At 35.2% G+C, this 22,538-nt stretch overlaps 1 protein-coding gene and 1 long non-coding RNA gene across 2 annotated transcripts; one reads left to right on the top strand and one right to left on the bottom strand.

The window, feature by feature from the left end:
• Positions 1-1,082: 1,082 nt before the first annotated feature.
• On the bottom strand, positions 1,083-12,676 carry LOC132062458 (serine carboxypeptidase-like 12). The gene is made up of 14 exons (XM_059455030.1): positions 12,570-12,676; positions 11,809-11,954; positions 10,383-10,459; positions 10,158-10,280; positions 9,948-10,050; positions 4,012-4,049; positions 3,484-3,585; positions 3,159-3,245; positions 2,912-3,064; positions 2,655-2,726; positions 2,456-2,574; positions 1,758-1,871; positions 1,245-1,290; positions 1,083-1,166 (listed from the first exon to the last, which is right to left on the bottom strand). The coding sequence occupies exons 1-14, from the start codon at positions 12,674-12,676 to the stop codon at positions 1,083-1,085; spliced, it is 1,371 nt and encodes a 456-aa protein (XP_059311013.1).
• Positions 12,677-18,597: 5,921 nt separating this feature from the next.
• LOC132063084 (uncharacterized) lies at positions 18,598-22,309 on the top strand. Its single transcript, XR_009416325.1, has 2 exons — positions 18,598-18,918; positions 22,146-22,309. It is a non-coding gene; the product is annotated as an uncharacterized LOC132063084 (long non-coding RNA).
• Positions 22,310-22,538: the final 229 nt, after the last annotated feature.

Below are 22,538 nucleotides of genomic sequence, written 5' to 3'. Positions count from 1 at the left end.
TTTGTGTTTAGATAACTTCCTTTCACTTGTCATTACAAATATGCAGGTCCTTTATTGAATAAACTCGCGCACTTATACTGAGAGTAATAGCATAAATCAAAGCATATAACGAAGATCATTCTTAAATTTCTATCTAACCATTCGAGTGTGTGGCTGATACAAAGGTACAGACTGGAGCAACACCTTTCGTGCACATGTTTCATTGTATCATCAATTGTAGTTTATTGTATTAGGATTGTCATTGAGTTGTACCTATTTCTAGCTTTCTTAGAAGCATTGTTTAGGTACTTTTCTGAAGAAAAATTAGCTTCAAGGTAGGGGTACTTTGGAGGTATCGCAACTTTCTTTTTGAATTTTGTAAGAGGGATTAGAGCTAGTTCCTAGGTTGTAATTATTTTGCAATCAGAATTTAGGTACAGTTTCGTGATTGTAGGGACAAGGGATTAGAGGTAGTCTCTTAGGTTGCAAGTGACTGTAATCTGAGTTCTGTTGAGGCTACAGTTTTAGTGAAGTCTGGATTAAATCCTGCAATGGTCTAGTTTGTGGTTGCACACTTATGAGCCGGGTATTTTCCACGTAAAAATCTTGTATTGTTACTGTTCTGTTTTATTTATTCCGCAAACTACTCATAGAAATAGATAGAGTATAACCCAATTCACCCCCCTTCTTGTGGTATTAGGTCGTGCAAAATAACATACGATTTAGCTCAATAAATGTGTCCACATTATTTAAATTAAATTAAGATAGTTCCCTTAGTGGGGCGAGCCCATTATATTCCAGTTATAATCCCCTAATTTGGGTCATGATAATATAATAGCAAAGACATATTTGCATAATTCAGTATTACATCAAATTATAATTACACAGATATATAGGAGAGTGGAACTTCACTTTTGAGGATATTGAACTGTTATAACGAACTTCCCTTGCTATTTATTTTTTTGGATTACAACAACAATAGAACTTTTTGATCATCAAATGTTGATTTTGATCAGTGCAATGTATTAGAGTGCAAATGACACAAAAAGACCTTGCCAATCTTTTGATGAGCTAGAGATTCTCACTCGAGATCTTGAAATCAACTAGAGTGGTACATAAGAGATCCACCTTTTCAACATGGCAAAACATTCAACGGGCGTCCATTCAGGAGCTGTATGCCCTGCGCCCTATATAAAAAAGGCATGAAAAGATTCAATTATTTATACTTTCATACATTAAAGGATTAACTATAGTTTTTCTCTTACCTTCAATGTGGCATAAGTTATTTGGTTCGCGTAGGCTCGTGTATATCTGTACAAAAATCAATGAAAGAGTGTATTTTAACTCTTTGGAATGCAATCCAAAGTCAGAGAACTTTATATGAAATGGAGAAAGTCTAAACTTGCTCATGTACAATTTGAAATTACTCAATTTTACTTTTCGTTATACTTTTGTCTCATTCGTACTACCTTTGTCTCATTCATATTCTCTTGCCCTTGCAACTAATAGATTTAAGTGTGAAATAGGTGCACTCCACATGTCCAAATATTTTTAGAAAGAATATCAAATTCACCCCTCAATTTTGACTATTGTTTTCGCATAACATTGAAGTTGGAGCTCCAATAGAGGGCAAGGGAGAAAATGAAACATTTTCTCGGCCCAGTGATGGGGTAATATTAAACCAATAATCTAACAGAGAGAAAAATCATTTAATTTTTAATAATAACAGAGAAAAATTTGACCCTATCCCTATATAAAAGATTAGGTTAGGAACTCACCCAGCAATTTGGCCATCGACAAGCCATGGCCTCCAATCATCAACAATGGAGTAATTTAGCGATGATATCCACGCTCGAGTCGCAATAAATGGTACATCTAAGTCATGATCACCACTGTTCCACAAGAAAATAAAAATATTATGAAAACTAAAAACCAAATTATCTCCAATATGTGGCAGTCTATAGGGGTTGAGCCATTTTGAAAGGTGGTTCAATTACATGGCCTTCTTCAGAAAATTGTACGATATATATATGGAATTAATATGGGTCTGCTTGGCATGGAGGAAAACATTTTTTAGAAAATATGTTTTTCATATTTGGTTAGTCAAAATATTTTCTTTAGAAAAAACAAGTTTACTTAAAAATGAGGAAAATGCCTTCACTAGTGGGAGTACGGAAAACAAGTTCCATAAGTGGCATTCCAATAAGCTCATTTCTCCTCCCCACCCCCCAATAGCCTCCAAATCCCACCCTCACCACCCCAAAACACCCAATCCCTACTCCATCCCAACCCAATAGTGTTTTCCTAGATTACAAACAAATGTTTTTGGGACAATATTTTTTTTGCTTACTTACCTAATACTAGAAAATAAGTAAGAAACTCACTTATTTTCCAAGAAAATATTTTCCATGGGAAACATTTCCCGTCATACCAAACACACCCTATATGTATATATATAAAAATGATGGGGTGTTACCTGTAAATAAGAGACCTATAACCTTTGGTACTAAGATATGCATGATATGGTAGAGTATTGTTGATTGTTAATGTGAAGGGGTAATTGCTTCTGCATTGCTCCCATGCTCCAGTTGTTCCCTATATTATGTTTACTCTGCATTTTATTAAATTCCAGATATTAATCTGCACTTTCTCTTTGATTAAAAAAATTTACATACCTTTCGAACGTGAAGAGCCTCTCTCACTTTATCATCATTCGCCCAAATCACAGAGAGCTCATACCAATCATCCTATGATTATATAATAAATCAATACTAATAACTCACGAAAATGTTCCTTTTATTAATTATATGACGCTTTTGGAATGTAATACATTTGCAAATTTTAATAAAGTCAACATAGAATAAAAATAAAAGGTTTATTTATTTATAGTAAGTATGTAGAAATTAGCGAATCGATAATCATGATATCTTACTCGACATTTAACTCCAGGAAGCGTTGCAGGATTCTTAAGCTTTTTTACCATCTCATGCATTGATCTTCTAGAGTAATGTGATTGATGAACTTCTAAAATAACTGGATCACAAAGTGGCTCCAGAATATGGTATTCATATATTCCCTTACAAAGCTATACAAATAAACACATAGTATATTAATACTAAATCTTTTGTCCAAAAAATAAATAAACCCGGAAAAGGGTTCAAAAGGAAACGATTGCCAACCTTTTGGAATGTATGCACATCCCGTAAACAAGCTGCATTAGTTGGATCTATATACTCGTATTCTCCTCCACAATTAGCTACCAATGACTATTTAATTAAGAGAAGTAGAAACCCAGTGAATGTTGATAAAAGCAGACATGTCGAATAAAATAGAATCATTCCTTATTAATTATGAAATATATATATGTCGCTCAGTTTCTTCAAAAGTACTTTTACACCTATGTTAAATTCTTCAAAAAATGATATATTTTTTGAGAATTATTTATAACAAAAGTAAGACAACATTTTTGAAGTACTCAACCAAAATAATTGTGTACATATATACCTCGTATAGTTCATCAGAAATAAGCCCCATTCCATGTGTAAAAGCAACCCTATAGTTATTTTCATGAGGAATAATTGTTACTGGATTACCAAGTATATATCCCTGCAACAAATTTGTCGACAAATTATGGAAGATAAATCAACAGCCGTAGAATTTGTACGACAACTTCTGTTTGCCCGTGATTAATTGTGTAATTGATTCGCAGTGTACTATATCTCATGCAAACCTTTTTTTTTTCCTTCTGCATATGATGTTTTAGTTGAAATTAGGATCGGCTCATTTCACTTGCAGCATTGATACATACATTTCAAAATGAAGATTTAACTCCAAAAACAACATTATTAACTCAGAAAATAATGTTAAAACCATGTTTATGAGTTCGTAGACATCTTATGACTCAAGAAACTAATGGATTAGCTAGTATTAACAACTTATATGATTCCCTAGCTAAGAAAATAGAATGAGCTTGTTTAATATCGAAAAAGATGATCGTATATTTTCAAATGAAAATTTTGTATGATTACAAACCTTAAGATTGATAATTGGCTTGATTCCCATGTCAATACCTGCATTAGCGATAAGGTTAATTAACAATTACTGTCTGATCAAATGATTGAGTTCAAATATGTATACGGTTAATATAAATCACAACCATTTTGAATTAGGAAAAACATAATGTATTAAAAAGAAAACATTTAGCTTGGATGATTTGAATTACTACTAATACAATTTACAGTGTGAATTAGCCTAAATTTTATTAATGTAAGGCCAAGCGCACAAAGCATAGATCAGAGAAAGACAATAAAATAGTTAATGTTGACATTTTCTTAATCTCTTTGGGATATTTAAATTTTTTTGGGAAGTCTGGCATTTTTGTCATTGATTGGGATGCGCCTTTTGGTTTCTTTAAAATTGTTATTTAATAATTAAAAATTAACTTAAATAGCCGCTCACTTAACCAATTAAATTAAAACTAATGGGCCCGTGTATAATATGTGTATAATCTACATGTAATATTATATGTATACCTATGTAGCTAGCTTTTGGCCATAGATTTAATTGAAACATGAAAAAAAAAAGTGAGTTTTTGAAGTTATTGAGACTGGATGTGACCGGACCAGTTTGTCCAGTCACGTCGTTGAGTCGGTGAATGCCTATGTCGGTGGAAACCCTATTCTAGTCTAATTGTAATAGGTTTGGTCTATTTGTGGTGAATTTGTAATTATGGTAATATAGGATGTGTTGTTCTATTAGAAAGGTTTACCTTATTAGATTAGGCTAAGGAGGACCTTACTTGTATTAAAAGAGATCATTATGATGAATACAAATCAGAAAGAATTCTCCCATTGTTCTTGTCTCTCTAAATTCTCGTCTCTGTCTTGATTTAAATATGGTATCAGAGCCACTTTAGAAAGAACACAAGAACCCTAAAACAATGACAGGTGACGGTAAAAAAACCAATAATAACGGCAAAGGAATCGCGGGTGGACAAAACAAATCCCAAAGAAAAATAATCTCTCCCTACGACATTACATCGAATGATAACCCTGGAATTGTGGTGACACAAGTCCAATTGAAGGGTGAGAATTATGAAGAATAGGCTAGATCCATGAGGACAGCCCTAAGAGCAAGAGAGAAGCTCGGCTTCATCGACGGCACAATCAAGAAGCCGGATAAAGAGTCGCCGGACTTGGAAGATTAGTGGACTATAAACTCGCTATTGGTGTCGTGGATTCGCAACACCATAGAACCAATGCTTCGCTCAACGTTTTCACATAAAGAAGAAGCGGAAGAATTATGGACGAGCATTCGAGAGCAATCGTCGTTATCAACAGCCCTCAGATGTAATAACTAAAGGCGCAACTTGCGGAGTGCAAGAAGGAGGGAAGGACCATAGCGAATTACTATGGAAAATTCACTAAGCTGTGGGAGGAATTGGTGAATTATGAACAGATTCCAACTTGTACGTGCGGAAAGTGCACATGCAATCTAGGGACAGCACTACAATCCAAAAGATAAGAAGAAAAAATGCATCTTTTCCTTATGGGATTGGATGATGCAATGTATGGAACGGTGAGGTCGAACACACTGGCCCAGGAACCGTGGCTATCATTGAACAAGGTCAATCCAAAGTTGGTGCAAGAAGATCGTGTGAGAGGAATCACGTGGAAAATGAAGGACCGGAGTGAAACCATGACTTTTGCCGTACACAAGAGAAACCCTTACCGTGACCAAGGTGATGGGAAAAATGACAGTGCAATCTGCACATATTGCAAGAGATCCGGACATGTGGATGGACATTTTTGACTCATTGGCTATCTGGATTGGTGGCCTGGAAATAAAAAAGGAGATGAAAAAACAGAGGAAGAGGACGAGGACAGCAACAACAGTAAAGGGGTAGACTGGGATCCGGTCGAGGAAGAGGAAACTACCGGGTGAACATCCTGGTTTTCAAAGAAGGAACTCAAGCAAAGACAGGACTGGTGAATACACACGGGACAGGACCTCACAATTTGAGCGATGATATCCGGAAGACTTTGAATCACGTGTTGAATTCTCAAGGAATAAATCGAATGGCAAGATGGATGGTAAGACCGAAAACTCGTCCTGGATTATTGACTTCGGAGCTACCAACCATGTGACGGGTAATCTGGAGAAACTGAGCAATCAGCGAGACATTCTTGAGTGTCCGATTGGGCTTCTGGATGGAAGTATCTCGGTGGCCATGACAGAAAGAACAATCAGGCTAAATAATAGGATTTGGTTGAAGGATGTTCTTTATGTTCTGGATTTAACATACAATTTAGTTTTTGTGTCTCAACTTGTTGATCATTTAGATTGTGATTAAAATTTAACAAAATTATGTGTGCTATTTAGGATCCAGCATGAGGAAGCTTCTTGGAACGGGTGAGCGTCAAGGTGGGCTTTACTATTTCCGATATGTACCGCGGATATGAGCTATGAAGGCGGAGGTAGTCGATTGGTTTGATCTTTGGCACAAAGGGTTAGGTCATCCTTCAGCACAAGTAACGAAGTCCATTACAGCATTAGGCCTAAAAGAGACTAGTATTAGATTAGATAAAGAATGTGATGTATGCCAAGGGAATAGCAAACAAGAAGTGTTTTTCCTTTCCTTTAAGTGCTAATATAGCTTCGGATATTTTTGAAATGATTCATTGTGATTTATGGGGACCGTATAGAAACCCCTCTTCCTATGGTGCTTCATATTCTTTTACTGTTGTGGATGATCATTCGCGAGCCGTATGGATTTTTCTTTTAGTCGATAAGAAAGAAGTGTCCCAAATCTTGAAAAGTTTCTTCTCCTTGAAGGATAGGCAGTTTGGTAAGAGGGTGACGATTGTTAGAAGTGATAACGGAATTGAGTTCACATGTATGAAGACTTAATTCCAATAACGGAATTGAGTTCACATGTATGAAGACTTACTTCTTCGAACATGGAATTCTTTTCCAAATACCTTGCACAGGGACATCACAGCAGAATGGAATAGTTGAAAGAAAACATTGTCACATTCTTAATGTGGCATGAGCATTGAGATTTCAGGGTCATCTTCCGATCAAATTTTGGGGAGAATGTGTTTTGACTGCGGGGTATTTGATCAATAGAACACCATCTTCGGTTTTGAATAGAAAAGCCCCCTATGAAATTTTATACGGGGAAGCACCTCATTATGATCACTTAAGGATAATAGGGTCACTATGTTATGCACACACAAAGGGAAGAACGAGGGACAATTTTGAGAGTCAGAGTCGTAGATGTGTCTTCTTGGGATGCCCCTACGGACAGAACAGTTGAAGATTGATGACTTAGAGAACGATGAGTATTTAGTCTTAAGAGATGTGGACTTCTATGAGACTAAGTTTTCCTTTGATGTAGGATCAGATAACTTGGTCGACAATATAGAAGTGATCTCGGATGAAATGGAGGGAGAAAGAAACCAACACAACTTTGAAGAAGACCGGACTGACAATGTAAGTACGAGCGAAACTCGGATGGATGAAGTACGGACACTGGATACCGAACCTACGGATCAACCAGAATAAACCGGACAGATGTCGGTTTGGATAGAGAAAACATAGAGGAAGTACAAACAGAAGGTGTCCAAACCAACGAAATGCCCCCGGAAGAACAATTGGGTTAAGGTAAACGTCAGAAGCATGAATCAATTCAGTTGCGCGACTACGTCCTTGAAACATTCCGGAAACAAAGTCCATCAATGCATCTGCCCGATCCTCAGAAATCCTCAGGTGCGCCTTATCCTTTAGCTCATTATATATCTTGTGATAATTTTTCCTTGTAACAATCACCACGGGAAACAAGCTAAAAACCTTCTCGGAGGCAATGAAAAAGGAACATTGGAGAAAAGCCATGCAACAAGAGATCCAAACATTGGAAGATAATGGAACGTGGACATTAGAAACATTGCCACGGATAAGAAAGCACTCAGATGTAGATGAGTATACAAGATCAAGTACAACTCTGACGGCACAATCGAGCGATATAAAGCTCGGTTGGTCATTTTCGGAAATAAACAGCAGGAAGGAATTGACTACAATGAAGCGATTTCTCTGGTTGCTAAGGTAGTAATCATTCAGACCTTCTTAGCAATTGCGGCTGCGTGAAATTAGAAGTTGCATCAGATGGATGTTCATAATGCCTTCTTACACGGGGACCTTATGGAGGAAGTTTATTTGAAATTGCCACCGGGATTTCGTGTTCCTAGTCCGGGGCAAGTATGTCGACTCTGAAAATCTTTGTATGGTTTGAAACAAGCCTCACGGTCTTTGGTTTGCGAAATTGTCAAGTGCTTTGATGAAATATGAGTTCAAGCAATAGTACTTGGTTTATTCTCTCTTCACGATATATCAGGAAGGTATGCAACTTAACATCTCAGTCTATATGGATGACTTGATTATCTCCAAAAACGACCATAGTGTCATTGAACGATTCAAAGACTATCTCCGCACATGTTTTCACATAAAGGATTTGGCCCCTCTGAACTATTTTCTGGGAGTTAAAGTTGCATGTGGACCAACAGGGTTATTTCTATATCAACGGAAATATGCCTTGGATATAATCTCTAAGTTCGGATTAGTAGGAGCTAAACCAATCAATAATCCCATGGAACAGAATCACGGTTTGGCATTGGGCGGAGGAGCCAATTTGGGACGTCTGGTCAGTAGATTGATATACCTCAATTTTACGCGACCTGAGTTGTCATATTATGTGCATGTTTTGTCCCAATTCATGTAGCAACCGAAGGAAGCACACTGGAACGCAACTCTCCATGTGGTGCTTTACTTAAAGAAGAACCCGGGACAAGGCATTGTGATGAGAAAAGATTGTGATCTCCAGTTGTACACATGGTGTGATTTGGACTGGGCCGGATGTCCGTTGACTCGAAAATCGCTTACCGGTTGGTTTATCTTCTTCGGAATTCACCCGTATCATGGAAAACCAAGAAGCAGCACATTGTCTCTTGCTCCCCAGCGGAGGCGGAATACCGATCAATGGCAATAACAGTCTGTGAATTGAAATGGTTAAAGGGAATTTTTCATAGTTTGGGCGTTGAACATAAATCTCCAGTGAAAATGTACTGTGATAATCAAGCGGCATTGTATATTGCACGAAATCCGGTGTTTCATGAATGGACTAAACACATTGAAGTCGACTGTCACTGTGTCCGAGACGCACTTCAATCTGGTATAATACTTCCTAGTCATGTGTCAACCAGTGAGCAATTGGCCGATGTGTTTACAAAGGCTTCGAGCAAATTGCAGCGAATATTTGCTTGGCAAGTTGGGCATTCGAGACCCTCATGCTCCAACTTGAGGGGTGAGGGGGGGGGCATTGAGGATCGGATGTGACCGGACCGGTTGTCCAGTCACATCAGTGAGTCGGTGGGAACCCTATTATAGTCTAATTGTAATAGGTTTGGTCTATTTATGGTGAATTTGTAATTACGGTAATATAGGATGTGTAGTTCTATTAGAATAGAGTTACCTTATTAGACTAGGGTAATTAGGACCTTACTTGTATATAAGGAGGTCATTATGATGAATACAAAGCAGAAAGAATTCTCCCATTGTTCTTGTCTTTCTAAATTCTCGTCCTTGTCTTGATTTTAACAGAAGTAGTGTTGAAAAATAGTATTTGGAACTTGAAGTGGTGTTTGGACTTGCATTTTACTTGGAGAAAATTTGAAGTTTTGTGAGTGAAATTTCACCCAAAAGCAAGTCTAATCTATTATCAAAATTGCTAAGATTATAAATTATTTACTCTATCAGATATTATTCAGAACTTATAGAACAATTTATGTTTCGGCCGGTTTGCAAAATAATATTGCAGATAAGTCTAATGATGACGAGAGGGAGTTAGAACTTACAATTCATGCAGAAATTAAGAAACTATCGATTATACAGAAAACTATATTTTGATTACTTACCGTAAGATATTACGTTAGTAACAATTGGAACCGTAATTCCACTGTATGAGTCTCCACCAACATAAAAGGAATTGTAGCCATATTCTGGATGCTCAACTAACCACTATATAAAATAGTACTAAAAAAAAGATTAAATATAGTTCTTGTTTCCACATCAAGAAGTATGAGTACTATAATTAAAAATTATTAATATCAAAAGACAAGACTTGCCTTGCGAAGAAATTGATAAGCATGATCAGCTGCTTGTATATTATTTGAATGATTTGCCTTTGATGTAGTAGCATAAGAGAACCCAGTTCCCACTGGCAAATCTAAAAAGATTATGCTTGCCACCTAAAAATAAACTTATTTAGCACTTGGCAGAAAATAAAAAGTATTTTCACAAATGTTTCCATATCCAAGTAATAAAGCACAACCCATTTTAGGAAGTATTACCTTTGTGTAAGCATATGGATTGGATGACAATGTTGGCAATCTCCCATCATACTCCTTGTCAACAAATAGCACTGGTCCTGTAGGTTTTAGCTTAACTGAGTTTGCTAAACAAATTAAACACTAGTAATGTACTAAAAACATATCATAATATTTTGGGTTAAAATCATTTTCACCCCCCAACTTTGCTTTAAAAATCAAACTCCCCCCTCAACTTTGAACAATAGACATTCTTCCCCCTTTATCCTATGTAATGTCTATTTCACTCTTATTATTTTCAATCCTCTATTTATGTAATACATTTTTATATTATATATACTATTTATTTTTTTAACCTTGGTATTTGTAGATTCTTATTTAAGTTCATTAACATTATAAGTGGAATAATATTTTTATGATTTTCTCAGAAAATCTAATGCTATTTTTTATGATTGTTATTTCAATATTATATGCATTAAGTATGCATAGATGTATGTACATGTATTTATGTGTATATTTAAGCTTCACTTCTCTCTTAAAGTATGTATGTATGTGAATATTTCTGAAATTATAATTTTAAATTCATTACCATATAAATAAATAAATTTAATAAATTTGTCTCTATTTTTATTAATTTTTTTGTATTACCTACATTAAAATATATTTATAAAGTTTTTGTTATATGTTATTTTCACTTGTATTAATGGATATTAGAGTTTTGATTATCAAATAAAAAAATTAATTTTTTATTCTGCTAATTTATTTCATTATAGAACATTATTAACTTATATATTCAATTAGTATTTCTCACTTTTTTCTTCGCCCAAAAGATAATATTTAGTTTTTATAGGAAATTTTTTACATATATTAAAAAAATAAGAAAAACAATATCATGATTTTAAAGAAGACAAAAGTTGATTATGTGACTACAATAGGCATTTAAAAAAATCAATTAGTACAAAGGGGGGAGAATGTCTATTGTTCAAAGTTGAGGGGCTAGTTCGATTTTAAAACAAAATTGGTGGGTGTAAATGATTTTCACCCTAATATTTTTATGACCATGCATAAGAGCATGGCATTAAACCAAAAAAACAAAAATTCTAAATAAAAGAGTTTTCACATATATAAAGATATCATTATTTTTAAAACATACTGAAACTGAAAGAGTATCGTATAGAAGGAAACATTAGGATTAATTCTTTTCTTTATATATTCACGATGTACAATTGACATTTTTTTTCCCTAAACTTTTTATGCTGGCTAATTCAATAATCATTAACACTATATATTAAAATAATCATATAACAACAAAAATTTCAATCAAAAGTTTGTTAAAAGCATATTTAAAGCAAACAGTCATGTAGATGCATGCTAAATAAATGAAATTTTTATCACAAAATTAGAAAAAGTGGGGAATGAAAGAAAAATATAAGTATCAAATGCGGTTTACCTATTTCAGTCACAACGGCATATAGGGCGGAGCAACCAGGCCCACCAGCAACCCAAAGAATGAGAGGGTCGACTTTAGGATTTGACTGTGACTTTATAAAGTAATAGAAGAGTTGCACTTCATCTCCTTCACGTACTCCTATATACCTTATATATTTAAGAGATACAAGAATCACCAAAACAAAATTAAGTTATGGCTAAATAGGAATGAATTAAGTATCATATTATAAAACAATTAAGTTATTAAGTTATGTCCCAGGATCAACCTATCAGTTCAGAAGATACCCTTGGGACAAACTTTGTATATTTAAGGTGAAAATCTGCAAGAAATTTATGAGCTATGATCAATCAGTTTTTCCTTCAAAATATGCATGATGTCATTCCATCATCTTCTGATTTTAAAAATCTCAAAATGCTAAACAAGAAAAAAGAAACAAAAGAAGGGTTACTTCATGAGAAAGGACATGTAAGTGAGAAAAGATAAAACCAAGAAGCATAGTTAAAAGAAAAAGGACTTAAGTTATGTATGCTAACAAGTGTAAAGAATTTTAATAATGTCAATTCAAATTAATTGGTAAGTAGGTTCTCACGATCTAGTTTTCAGAATATCATATCAGATTTAATGTAAAAGATTACTATTGTTATTGGTTAATTTTATTCTATGGTATGATAACACTATACACCATCAGTGTATAGGAAACTTAATTCTCACATAAGAAAGAGAAGGAGATTGAAGTAGGGTGAATGTTGTTCTTCGCTCACCCAGTTTCAAGTTCAAAAGGAAGTGGCCCTTCAAATCCAGGAAGAAATTTTACTGGAGAACCAGCTATTGCGATGTTAATTACGTAAAACACGATCAGCGAAAGCATGTGAAAATGACTCCACAATAAAGCCATATATCCTTGGACTAGTCTTCTAGCAGTCTATGGCTCTGAATTAAAGAGTTTGATCTCGAAATAGCTAATATCAATAAGGGAAGAAAAAGAAAAAGAAAAAGAGATGATATCAATGATGATTCCAGAATTTTAATGTCACGAGTGTTTTACTATCTGCAACGCAAATTTAGAGTGTTATCAATCACATAATGTAAGTGCGTAGCTATTTGAAACTCGATAAAAAAAATTGTCTAGTCATAAATGCAATGCATATACAGGATCATCAGGCAACCAACAATCTTATATACCATTTCTCCAAAGAAAAAATTAATTAATTTTAAGCAGTGAAATTTGTGCACCCTCAAAGTATACAACCTTGAGATTATCTATCTGAATGAGGGAATTTTCCTACAAGACAAAATTACAAGAATTCCAATGTCTCGCCTACCAAATTAAGGCTATCTAATAACTACCTCGGGTACCGCGTAGTTATTTGTGCATTGTTGGAAGAACAACATCTGCAGACAATATATAGTGACAATTAGGACGAGACAGGAAACAATTTGCCAATTAATAAGGACAATAATCAAGAAGTCAAAGTAAGGCATCCATTAATGGATGTTACTTATTTATTTATTTTCACAGAATATATGAGTTATTAGGCTGCTAAAGTTTAGTGGATGTTTGGAGTATTCAGAAGAGTATCAGAATTCGTTTCTAAAGGTACGGCGGAACACTAACCAACAAAACACTATAAATCCTAAGTTCGTCAAAATGGATTAATTAGCTTATAGATTGATACATAGTATAGAGAAATTTTACCTTGCCTGTATATTTTTAATGGTTATTGCAGCTAATGTGTCTTATTTTTTAGATTAATAATCTCTTTTTCTTATGAAGGGTTACATGTAATTACTAGTATCTTTTAAGGTACCTGATAATTGTACAAAAATAACTGGACTTCGTCGAAATTGATGAGCTGATGAAAATTGTGTTAACTAAATATGATGCATGGTCAAAGAAACATACCGTATTTAGCCAACTTTAAGTCGATAGGATTTTTGACCTATAAATAGCGTTTTGGTTAAGTTTATGTGACCTAACATACAAGTTGCTAAAATACAATTCAATACATTCATTTACTAATTATTTGCACTGATTTACTTCATTTCCTGTAGCTTTACTTAAGATTATTTTTTCAAAAGTTCTCCTTAAGATTTTTTAGTGAGTGAACTCTTTTTCTGGAAAATAAGTACTACCCAGCATCCGAATACACAATATCCGAATACACAATATATAAATTTTTTACAAGAAACTACTTGAAGTTCTAACTCTTATGTACGTAGCTAACACAGGAATCAAGATTAGTGAGATCTAAGTAGCTAAAAACGAGAATAGCTTCTGAAAAAGTACCACCTAAAGGATCTAACACAAGAATGATTACAAGAGAGGGTGAGACATTTTACTACTTCCACATTAATGAATAAGTTGCAAGAAAACTTCCCATCCCATCTTATGTCCCAACCTTAACTATATTCCCGCCAATCTGCTACATGTTTTCCTTCTTTTTGCAAATAAAAGACTAATTATATAGTAGATATTATGCACCATAACAAAATGTACGGTTATGCTAGACCGAATGAGTTAAGGTACTAGAATCAATTCTACTGTTACTGCTACAACATATAATGTTTCTAGCAAAAGTAATTCCCAATTTGCCTGCTCTAAAGATATCAACATCACACAAATTAAAGGAGGAACTGTCAAGTGGACTATGTCCCCAAAAGTTTGTCCTTGCTCATTCTTTAGCCAATATGCATGTCTGCTACGTTGTTCTGCTCCCTGTAAGTGTGACTAAGCATAGGATCTCCAATATGCCTCATCAACAACCTGCATCCACGACCAACTTCTGTAACTAATAACTCTAACTCCCCTTCGCCAACCAACTTCCATTACTAACTCTCCCCTAACATAATACGACCCTCTTTTTTATATAACAATTCCAACATGCCCCTCTTATTTTGAGAAGTCAAGACTCTTGATACTTAAATGTGGTTGCGGCTTGCGAGTATCTTCAAAGGTGGATTTTCGGTAACTCGATTAGTGCATCAAAGCTCTGGTGCGTCAACATGCTGGGGCAAGTTTGTTGTGTCATCCTTAAATGAGAGCTGCACAAATTAATACTAACTCTGGTCTTTTTGGGTCGATCATCGATTTGGTTGAGCCAAATTTAGGTCAAGTCTCGAACACCAAATATAGTAGAGAAAATGACATCATGTGGCCATTAGGCTGGATAAATGACACACTTTAGCCCGGTAACACCTCGTGCATTCGGGCTAAGGTTTCACTCATAAGATGGGGTATAATGAACCCAATATGTGTAGAAAGGGTGTTTGAAACCTAATCAAGTCATAAGAAGAGTCCTTGGGCAAAGTAAAGTCAGAAGTTACTTTAAGGAGCATGTTTTCAAGTGAGTTTGCACATGGTATCACTTAAAGTGAGTATACGAAAAAAAAATATTATGAATTTGGGAAAACTTCCTCAATGAAAGTTGTAGCCCTTTGAAATACCTTTCCAACGGTATATTATGGAGGTTAAAAAAACATCTTTATAAAAAGTTATGTACGTTTTACTAAACAATGTTCTGCCTGGCAGAATTTACGGTCCATAAAACGGGCCGTAAAATGGTTTACGGGCTGTAAAATTGGGCCGTAAAATTTCCCAAAAGATCCAGTACACTGTTACTGATTCACGGTGGGATTTACGTTCATAAATCTGATTTACGGGTCGTAAAATGGGCCTAAAGTGAGCGTAAAATAGGCCTTTACAACAACTTTAGAACTTCATTTTTTGGCTTTTTCACTTCATTCTTCACATCCTCAAGCCCTAGAATGACCGTTCTCTCTTCTCCTCATCCTCATACATCAAGGTAAGTCCCTCCTATGTATTCCTAAGTCCCTCCTATGTATTCCTAAGTGAATTATAATGATTATACATGAATTCTAAGTGAAATTCTATGTTACCAACCTAGGGTTTTCATGAAAACCCTTCTCAAAGGTTCAACCGAAGGTTTTTGGGATTCTTCTTCAAAGTTTGATTCTTCTTGTGTGTTTTGGAGCGATTAAGGTGTGTAAGGTTTCTATCCACGTGTGGGAACATCATTGTTCTTCCCCATGCCACGTTCTTCTATCAAATTATGAAGTTTTACCAAAACTAGGGTTTCTACTCTAATTCAGGATGACCCTAAGTTATATGTGTCATGACATACCATGTTCGTATTAATAATTCGTTATTGTATTCTTGATATTCCATTTTGGCTATTGGGTGTCACGACCCAAACCGATGAGCCGTGACGGGAGTCTGACCTCTAGCGACCAAACACCCCTAAACACGTATCTGAAACATACTGAACACCAAAAGCCCATAAATGGCATAAACTGATCTTATAAGAGAGAAACATCAGAACTCTGTACAATCTGCATATATATATACACAACATGCGGAACAACAGTGCAAGCCAGCCAGGCTCTACATATACTGTACAAAAAAGAATGGAAGCCGACAAGGCTACATCGTCTGACTACTACATACAACTGTCTACAGACCTCTACTGGAATAAAAGCTGTAAAAAAGACGGGACAGGTCCCCGTCATTCCCATATGTATACACATCTAAAAAGGGCATACCAAAACTGACTGTAGCTCCGGATCGAATGGAGCGTACTAACCATGCTAGATCTAGAGGTCCCACCGAGCCGGGACCACCTGTCTGTCTCCCTGTACCTGCGGGCATAAACGCAGCCCCCCGAGTAACGAGGAGTCAGTACGGATAATGTACCGAGTATGTAAGGCATAAGAATAACATATATACATAAGAATCATGGATAAGATTTGAACTCATAAACTGAAATGACTGACTGCATGTACTTGTATGAACTAGTATCTGCCTAAATACGCATAAATCGACAATACTCATGGGCACATAATATGCATGCTCATACCTATCAATAATGGTCGTGCATCTATATGAGTGCGTATATAACGCCTGATATGTGTGCGTATATAACGCCTGATGTATGTGCGTATATAACGCCTGTAAGCCTCTATGGCATATCGTCATATCATATTGGCTCCTCTGTGGCCATAATCAATATCATCATCATAGTAGTAATGCATATATAGCGCCTATATCTCTCCTCATACTTTACATATATATAATATTCGCGTATATAACGCCTTCTGGTCACGGGTCAATATACATAAATATATAATGAATGTAATGCATGAATAAACTGTATGAACAGAACTGGCTACATAAGACTGTACCCATGAATAGAAGGATTACTCAAAATGGGATACATGAACATCAAAGACTGAAGTGCTTCTAATGCTTCTAAGAGTAGAGTAATATAGAAGCTCGCTTACTCGCTTGTTGGATCATATCATAGGATCATGCCAAAAGAAGAAAAAAATGACCTTAACATACTGGAAGTATACTCAATCGTCCAACTTCTACCTCTCGAACTTGAAAGTCTACAATTAAGATAAGACAGGGCTTAATTAGGTTATTTACTTCTCTTACTAACCATCCTCAATTACATATAAAGCTCAACGAACTATAGACAATAATTCCCTTTGTAAGCTCACAACTCTCCAACTTCTCATTCGATCCCACATCAACTACAATACTCACATCAACAATGACAACACATATATATATATATCAAAGTATACGTAAACCCGTTTCCAATCATCTCTTAAAATAACCCTAAGTCACTATCTTGTCTTTCATCCACTTACCACTTCCCCAACTATCCTTTTTACTTAGAATTACTAAAACTCCTGATACTCAACTTAAATATAAGGGTAGAAATCATTTACATACCTTGAGGGTCAAGAATCCCAAGAATCTCTTCAACTTCAACTCCCTAAACTTCACAACCTTGAAGAAACCCTAGAAGCAACCTTCTTCTTCATCATCTCGGGTTTACGGGGTCCGGGTCTTGTCAAATCTTCACTAATATGATGAAAATTATTAGGAGAGAATATATTAGGGTTTTCTGATTTGGAGAGAAGTAAAAATATGAAATAGGGTCGTGGACCACCTATTTATACTTGGAAGCCAAAAAGGCTACAGAGTCCGATTCGATGAGCGGGTCGACGACGTGTCGACGTTCCGTCGACCTGTGCCTACAGATGCAAGGCTGCGGGATCCTGTCAATGCCGCACATCGACGGTCCGTCGACCATGTCGACGACTCGTCGACGATGACTGGTGTCCTGCAGATTTTTCTGATTCAGTTCAGATCGCGTCGATTCGATTCGTTCAACTTCTAACTCTATAAATTGATAGGAATATCTGCAGGTACCCTTGTACACGGGGTAAGATATTTCCTACCTCCAAACTCGAGCTCGGGTCTCTATTCCAAGGGCATACCCGACTAGGAAGTCATAGGTTCTACTACTACGAACACGAGGGGTGTAACATTGGGAATCCGTCTATAATCCATGAATTCCCATGCCTTGCATTCCATAGGTTTTTAAATGCAAGATATGAACCACTATGCTTATTTTCATGAAAATCCTACATGCTTCCATTGTTTTCATACAAGTTATATCATATATCCATATCCATGTTATATCACATTTACGAATCACGTCGCCACAAATAGTTATGGATTCATGGCGACTTTTAGTAGTTGCCATAGAAAGTCATGGATTTTGTGGCGACCTTGAAAGTCGTCACAGAAAATACACCTTTAGTGGCGATTATAGTTACGTCGCAACAAATACGTGCAATTACAGGTCTAAATTTCACTTTCCCGCGTAGAACAAAATTTGGCTGCAAATGATTTAGTAGCAACCGAAAGAAGTAACCACTAACAGGTTGTTGTGGCAACCAAGTCATTGCCAAATATGATAATTTTAACATTTGAAATTAACTTAAAATGAAAACTCTCCAAAATAAAAACAAAAAAGGAATTTTATTTTTTTTCCTCTAAGAAAATAATATAACTCAGATTTATGCTTTCAATTTTTCCTTAAGAGAACTCTTAAAGCAAATGTCATATACCCGATTCTCCCCTCAGATAACCCTAGTCCTGACAAAAAATTGAAGATGCCGACGACGATCCCCACCCAGATGGAGATTTTCCCCTGTTGTGTTGAAGAGCCCAAACGTCTTCTTGAGCAAATTTCGCTCCTAACCTGGTCTTCTCTCTCGGCAAACAAACTTAGGGTTTGTATCTCTTTCTTAAATCTATCTGTTGTTTATGTGTTTAGTGTTTGTCTGTCTATTTATTACTTGTTATGAGGTGTATTTGAGGCCTGATTCGACTCTATTACTCCATAGGTCTTACTGTGTATTTGATGCCATTAAAGTTCTATGTGAAAAATACTACTAATTTTGTTGTATCTTCCCTCGATTCCGTTCAGATTTTCCATATCTTCTTCAACGGTGTTGTTTTGGGATACTCCATCATAGGGGTGGGCGTTCGGTTCTTCGGTTCGGTTTTATCAAATTTTGGTTTGGCTATTTCGGTTTTGGTTTTTTGAAGGTGGACACCGAACACCGAACACCGAACCAAACTAGTTCGGTTCGGTTCTTTTGGTTTCGATTTTTTGAAGTTTGGTTCGGTTCGGTTTCGATTTTTTTAATTCAGTTTTTTCGATATGATATTAGAAGAGATTCCATTTACACTAATTCATATTCTCAAAAGCAACAAAACATAAAACTAACAAATTAAAATCAAAATCAAAAAAATAGGATACACAAGAACAAAAAATCATAACCATAATATAGGATTACTAGGTGTTATATACATACAATAAGAATAATTAAGAAAACACATAAAGGACATACATTAATCCTAAAGACACATCCTAGCCACCTTTCTTTGTTAAGGATATTTGATTTTCTCAACTGAAGTGAAAAACTAGGGATACAAAAGCAAAAGAGAGCTTATTACAATTGGGTTTTTTTGGGCTTAAACTTAATGGGTCTGGACTATTTTAATTTTTTGGGGTAATGTATAAATTTCGATTCTTCGGTTCGGTTTCTTCAAAGTTCAGTTCGGCTATTTCGGTTTCAGTTTTTTGAAGGTGAACACCAAATACCCAACCAAACTAGTTCGGTTATGTTCTTTCAGTTTTGGTTTCTTGAAGTTCGGTTTGGTTGGATCCGGTTTTTCAGTTTTCGATATTTATTCCCAGCCCTACTCCATCGTCCTTAAAGGAATTTTTGAATGTAGGTAAGGATGGAATTATATTTACTAGGAGGGGCCTATGCCATGTCCTGTCCTTGTGTGTAATCTTAGTACTGTGATATCCTTTGTGCATAATGTAAATACTGCTAGTAGTTTGGTTAGTAGTAGTATGGCTGTGCCACAACGATGTATGGTGGCTAGTCCACAAAGGTATTCTCTGTAGTTCGCTTTGTTATGATATGAAATATAAGTATCTTTTATGACCAAAAAAAGAGAGGAACTTGAAGCTTTTTAGTCAGTTCTTGCCTTTCAATTTTCGATTATCTGTTTATGATGGTTGTCTTAACAACCCTAGCATACTTGTTTCATCTATGTCTTAATTGCTTCAAAATTATATTAAGAAAACATGAAAGCAAAATTAGTCTAGTTAAATTAGTTGGACTTTATACTATGAAGAAGTAATAAGAATACTTTAGATCAGAAACTTATTTCGGTGCAACTTTCACGTCCTCGATGAAATTTCCATCCTCTATTCTTTTTTCATTCTTTGTGTACTGTTGCTTGTCTTGGCTGAAATATTTCACTTGTAAGCTTTTCTAGTAGCCTAAATTAGAGTAGAATGTTTTTTATTTTATCTAATTGATAATTGAAACTGCTTTAGATTTGAAAAAGTATTTTTTGGAGTAGATCTTTCTATGAGAGTGTGGTTTCAAGAAAAAATGACATTCAGATGGTTTAATTATGTTGTTTGATGAGTAATTATTGTAGTTGATTTATTGAGTTTATGTCATTAATCTTGGAAGACAGTTGTTTCTTGTTTTTACGTAATGGTTTTATCATAAAGCAATTGGTTTGACAAGTAAAAAATACACCTAAATAATATATGTTGTCTACCCTTTTTGATGAAGATGTTGAGAATTTCAGCATATCAGTAGTCCCTTTTATTGCAAATTCATCTACACTCCTACATGTGGTATTATTAATTAATGAAGCAAAATGAAACTTTTACTTGAATTTTAGCCAATATATGGTAGGATCTAAAGTCATCCATCCCTCTATTTCTTTTAGCTCTCTATGGGAATTTTTTATATGCAACTTTCGTATGCCTTTATTTCATGTCAATTCAGCAGTCTCATTCTTATAGGAAAAAAGTTACTCCTTTTCATGTAGGAAACAAAAACTTCCTTTATATTGTTTATGTTATTTTACAGGAAGTGACATAATTTAGACGAGGTAGAAGTGGGAGAGGTGGAGAGGACTGTAACAATCAAGTAACCCTCATCAAGGAATCGAAACTAAAAATAGTGTTGCAGGTTAGTACTTTATTGAAATCGAATTATGATTGGCATTACTTATAAACTCTGTTTTTGGAGATATGAAGATGTGAGTAAAGAACACATAGAGTCATCAAGTAGATTAACTATATAGGTTATTCCTCAATCCATGTTTTGAACTCTGATAGTGTAAATGATAATATTGTGCTTAGTGTAAAATATTAAAGCCACTTGGGAATTGAGATCAGTGCACGGCACATATACTGTGGCAGCTCAAAAGTCGACCACATCACTTTGGTTAAAGTTTTCACTTTCATATCTAAGGCAATTCTAATTGTGTTATTGCATTTTAAATTTTCAATAATGTTTAGTGCACTTAGAAAGTTGGAGCAGAATTTGTAATTTCTTTGACTTTTTGCGTTTAAGCTTGAAATGCACTTTGACAAGCAGCTACTCAGTGCAAAGGGGTTTGTTTGAACAAAGATAATAGACAAGGGGTTATAGGCAAAAGGTTCAAATTTTAGTCATAGAGTACTTGTTTTGTGTTAAGCCATATCTAATATATGACTTAGGTATTTCCTTGAATGGAATTAACTTTCAACTTTTCCTTTTGCACATAAAAGTAGTAGGTAAAAATTATTGTAGTCGATACGAACTTCATATACTTGATTTAACTTTGTTCGAATTGATATGTTATAAATAAATACTCCCTCCGTTTCAATTTATGTGAACTTATTTCCTTATTAGTCCGTGCCAAAAAGAATGACCTCTTTCTTTCTATATTTGAAAACAATTTAACTTTATGCAATACTTTTTAGCCACACAAAATTTATATGACTCATTTAATACCACGAGTTAAAATTCTTTTTTTTCTTAAACTCCGTGTCCAGTCAAATGGGTTCACATAAATTGAAACGGAGGGAGTAGTTGATTTCTGTTGTGGTGGTTACCAAAATAATTTTTCACATTTTTTCTTGAAATAACAGGAATAAGGTTCTTCAACAAAGGAGTTGATGTTGGCCGAGGAGAAGTTCGAAGGCATTTGATTATTTTTTTCATGTGTATACATGATTACAATGTATTACGGAGTGTTGTGTACTTTGTTACATAAATTATTTGGCAATGAAAAGTTCTTATCTCATTCTTTTTAGGTGTATTTGTTTTATAATTTTAATGTTGTTGGACAATTAATACAAATACAGCAACCTAGTAATTTTTCTTTTCTTTTTTTGTTTGGAAAAGAGACTTTAGTGGCGACTCCAGTTGCCACGGAAGAGGCCAGCAAAGCTATAACATTTTGTGGCAGCTAAACAGTCACCACTGTAGGTTTTTTGTGACGACTGTGTCGCCGCTAAAGCTATGTTTTCAGTGGCGACCTT

This window comes from Lycium ferocissimum, chromosome 7 (assembly GCF_029784015.1).
Source record: "Lycium ferocissimum isolate CSIRO_LF1 chromosome 7, AGI_CSIRO_Lferr_CH_V1, whole genome shotgun sequence".
Lineage (NCBI taxonomy): Eukaryota > Viridiplantae > Streptophyta > Magnoliopsida > Solanales > Solanaceae > Lycium > Lycium ferocissimum.
The sequence above is the reverse complement of the archived record's forward strand: the minus strand, read 5'-3'. Positions and strand labels throughout refer to the sequence as shown.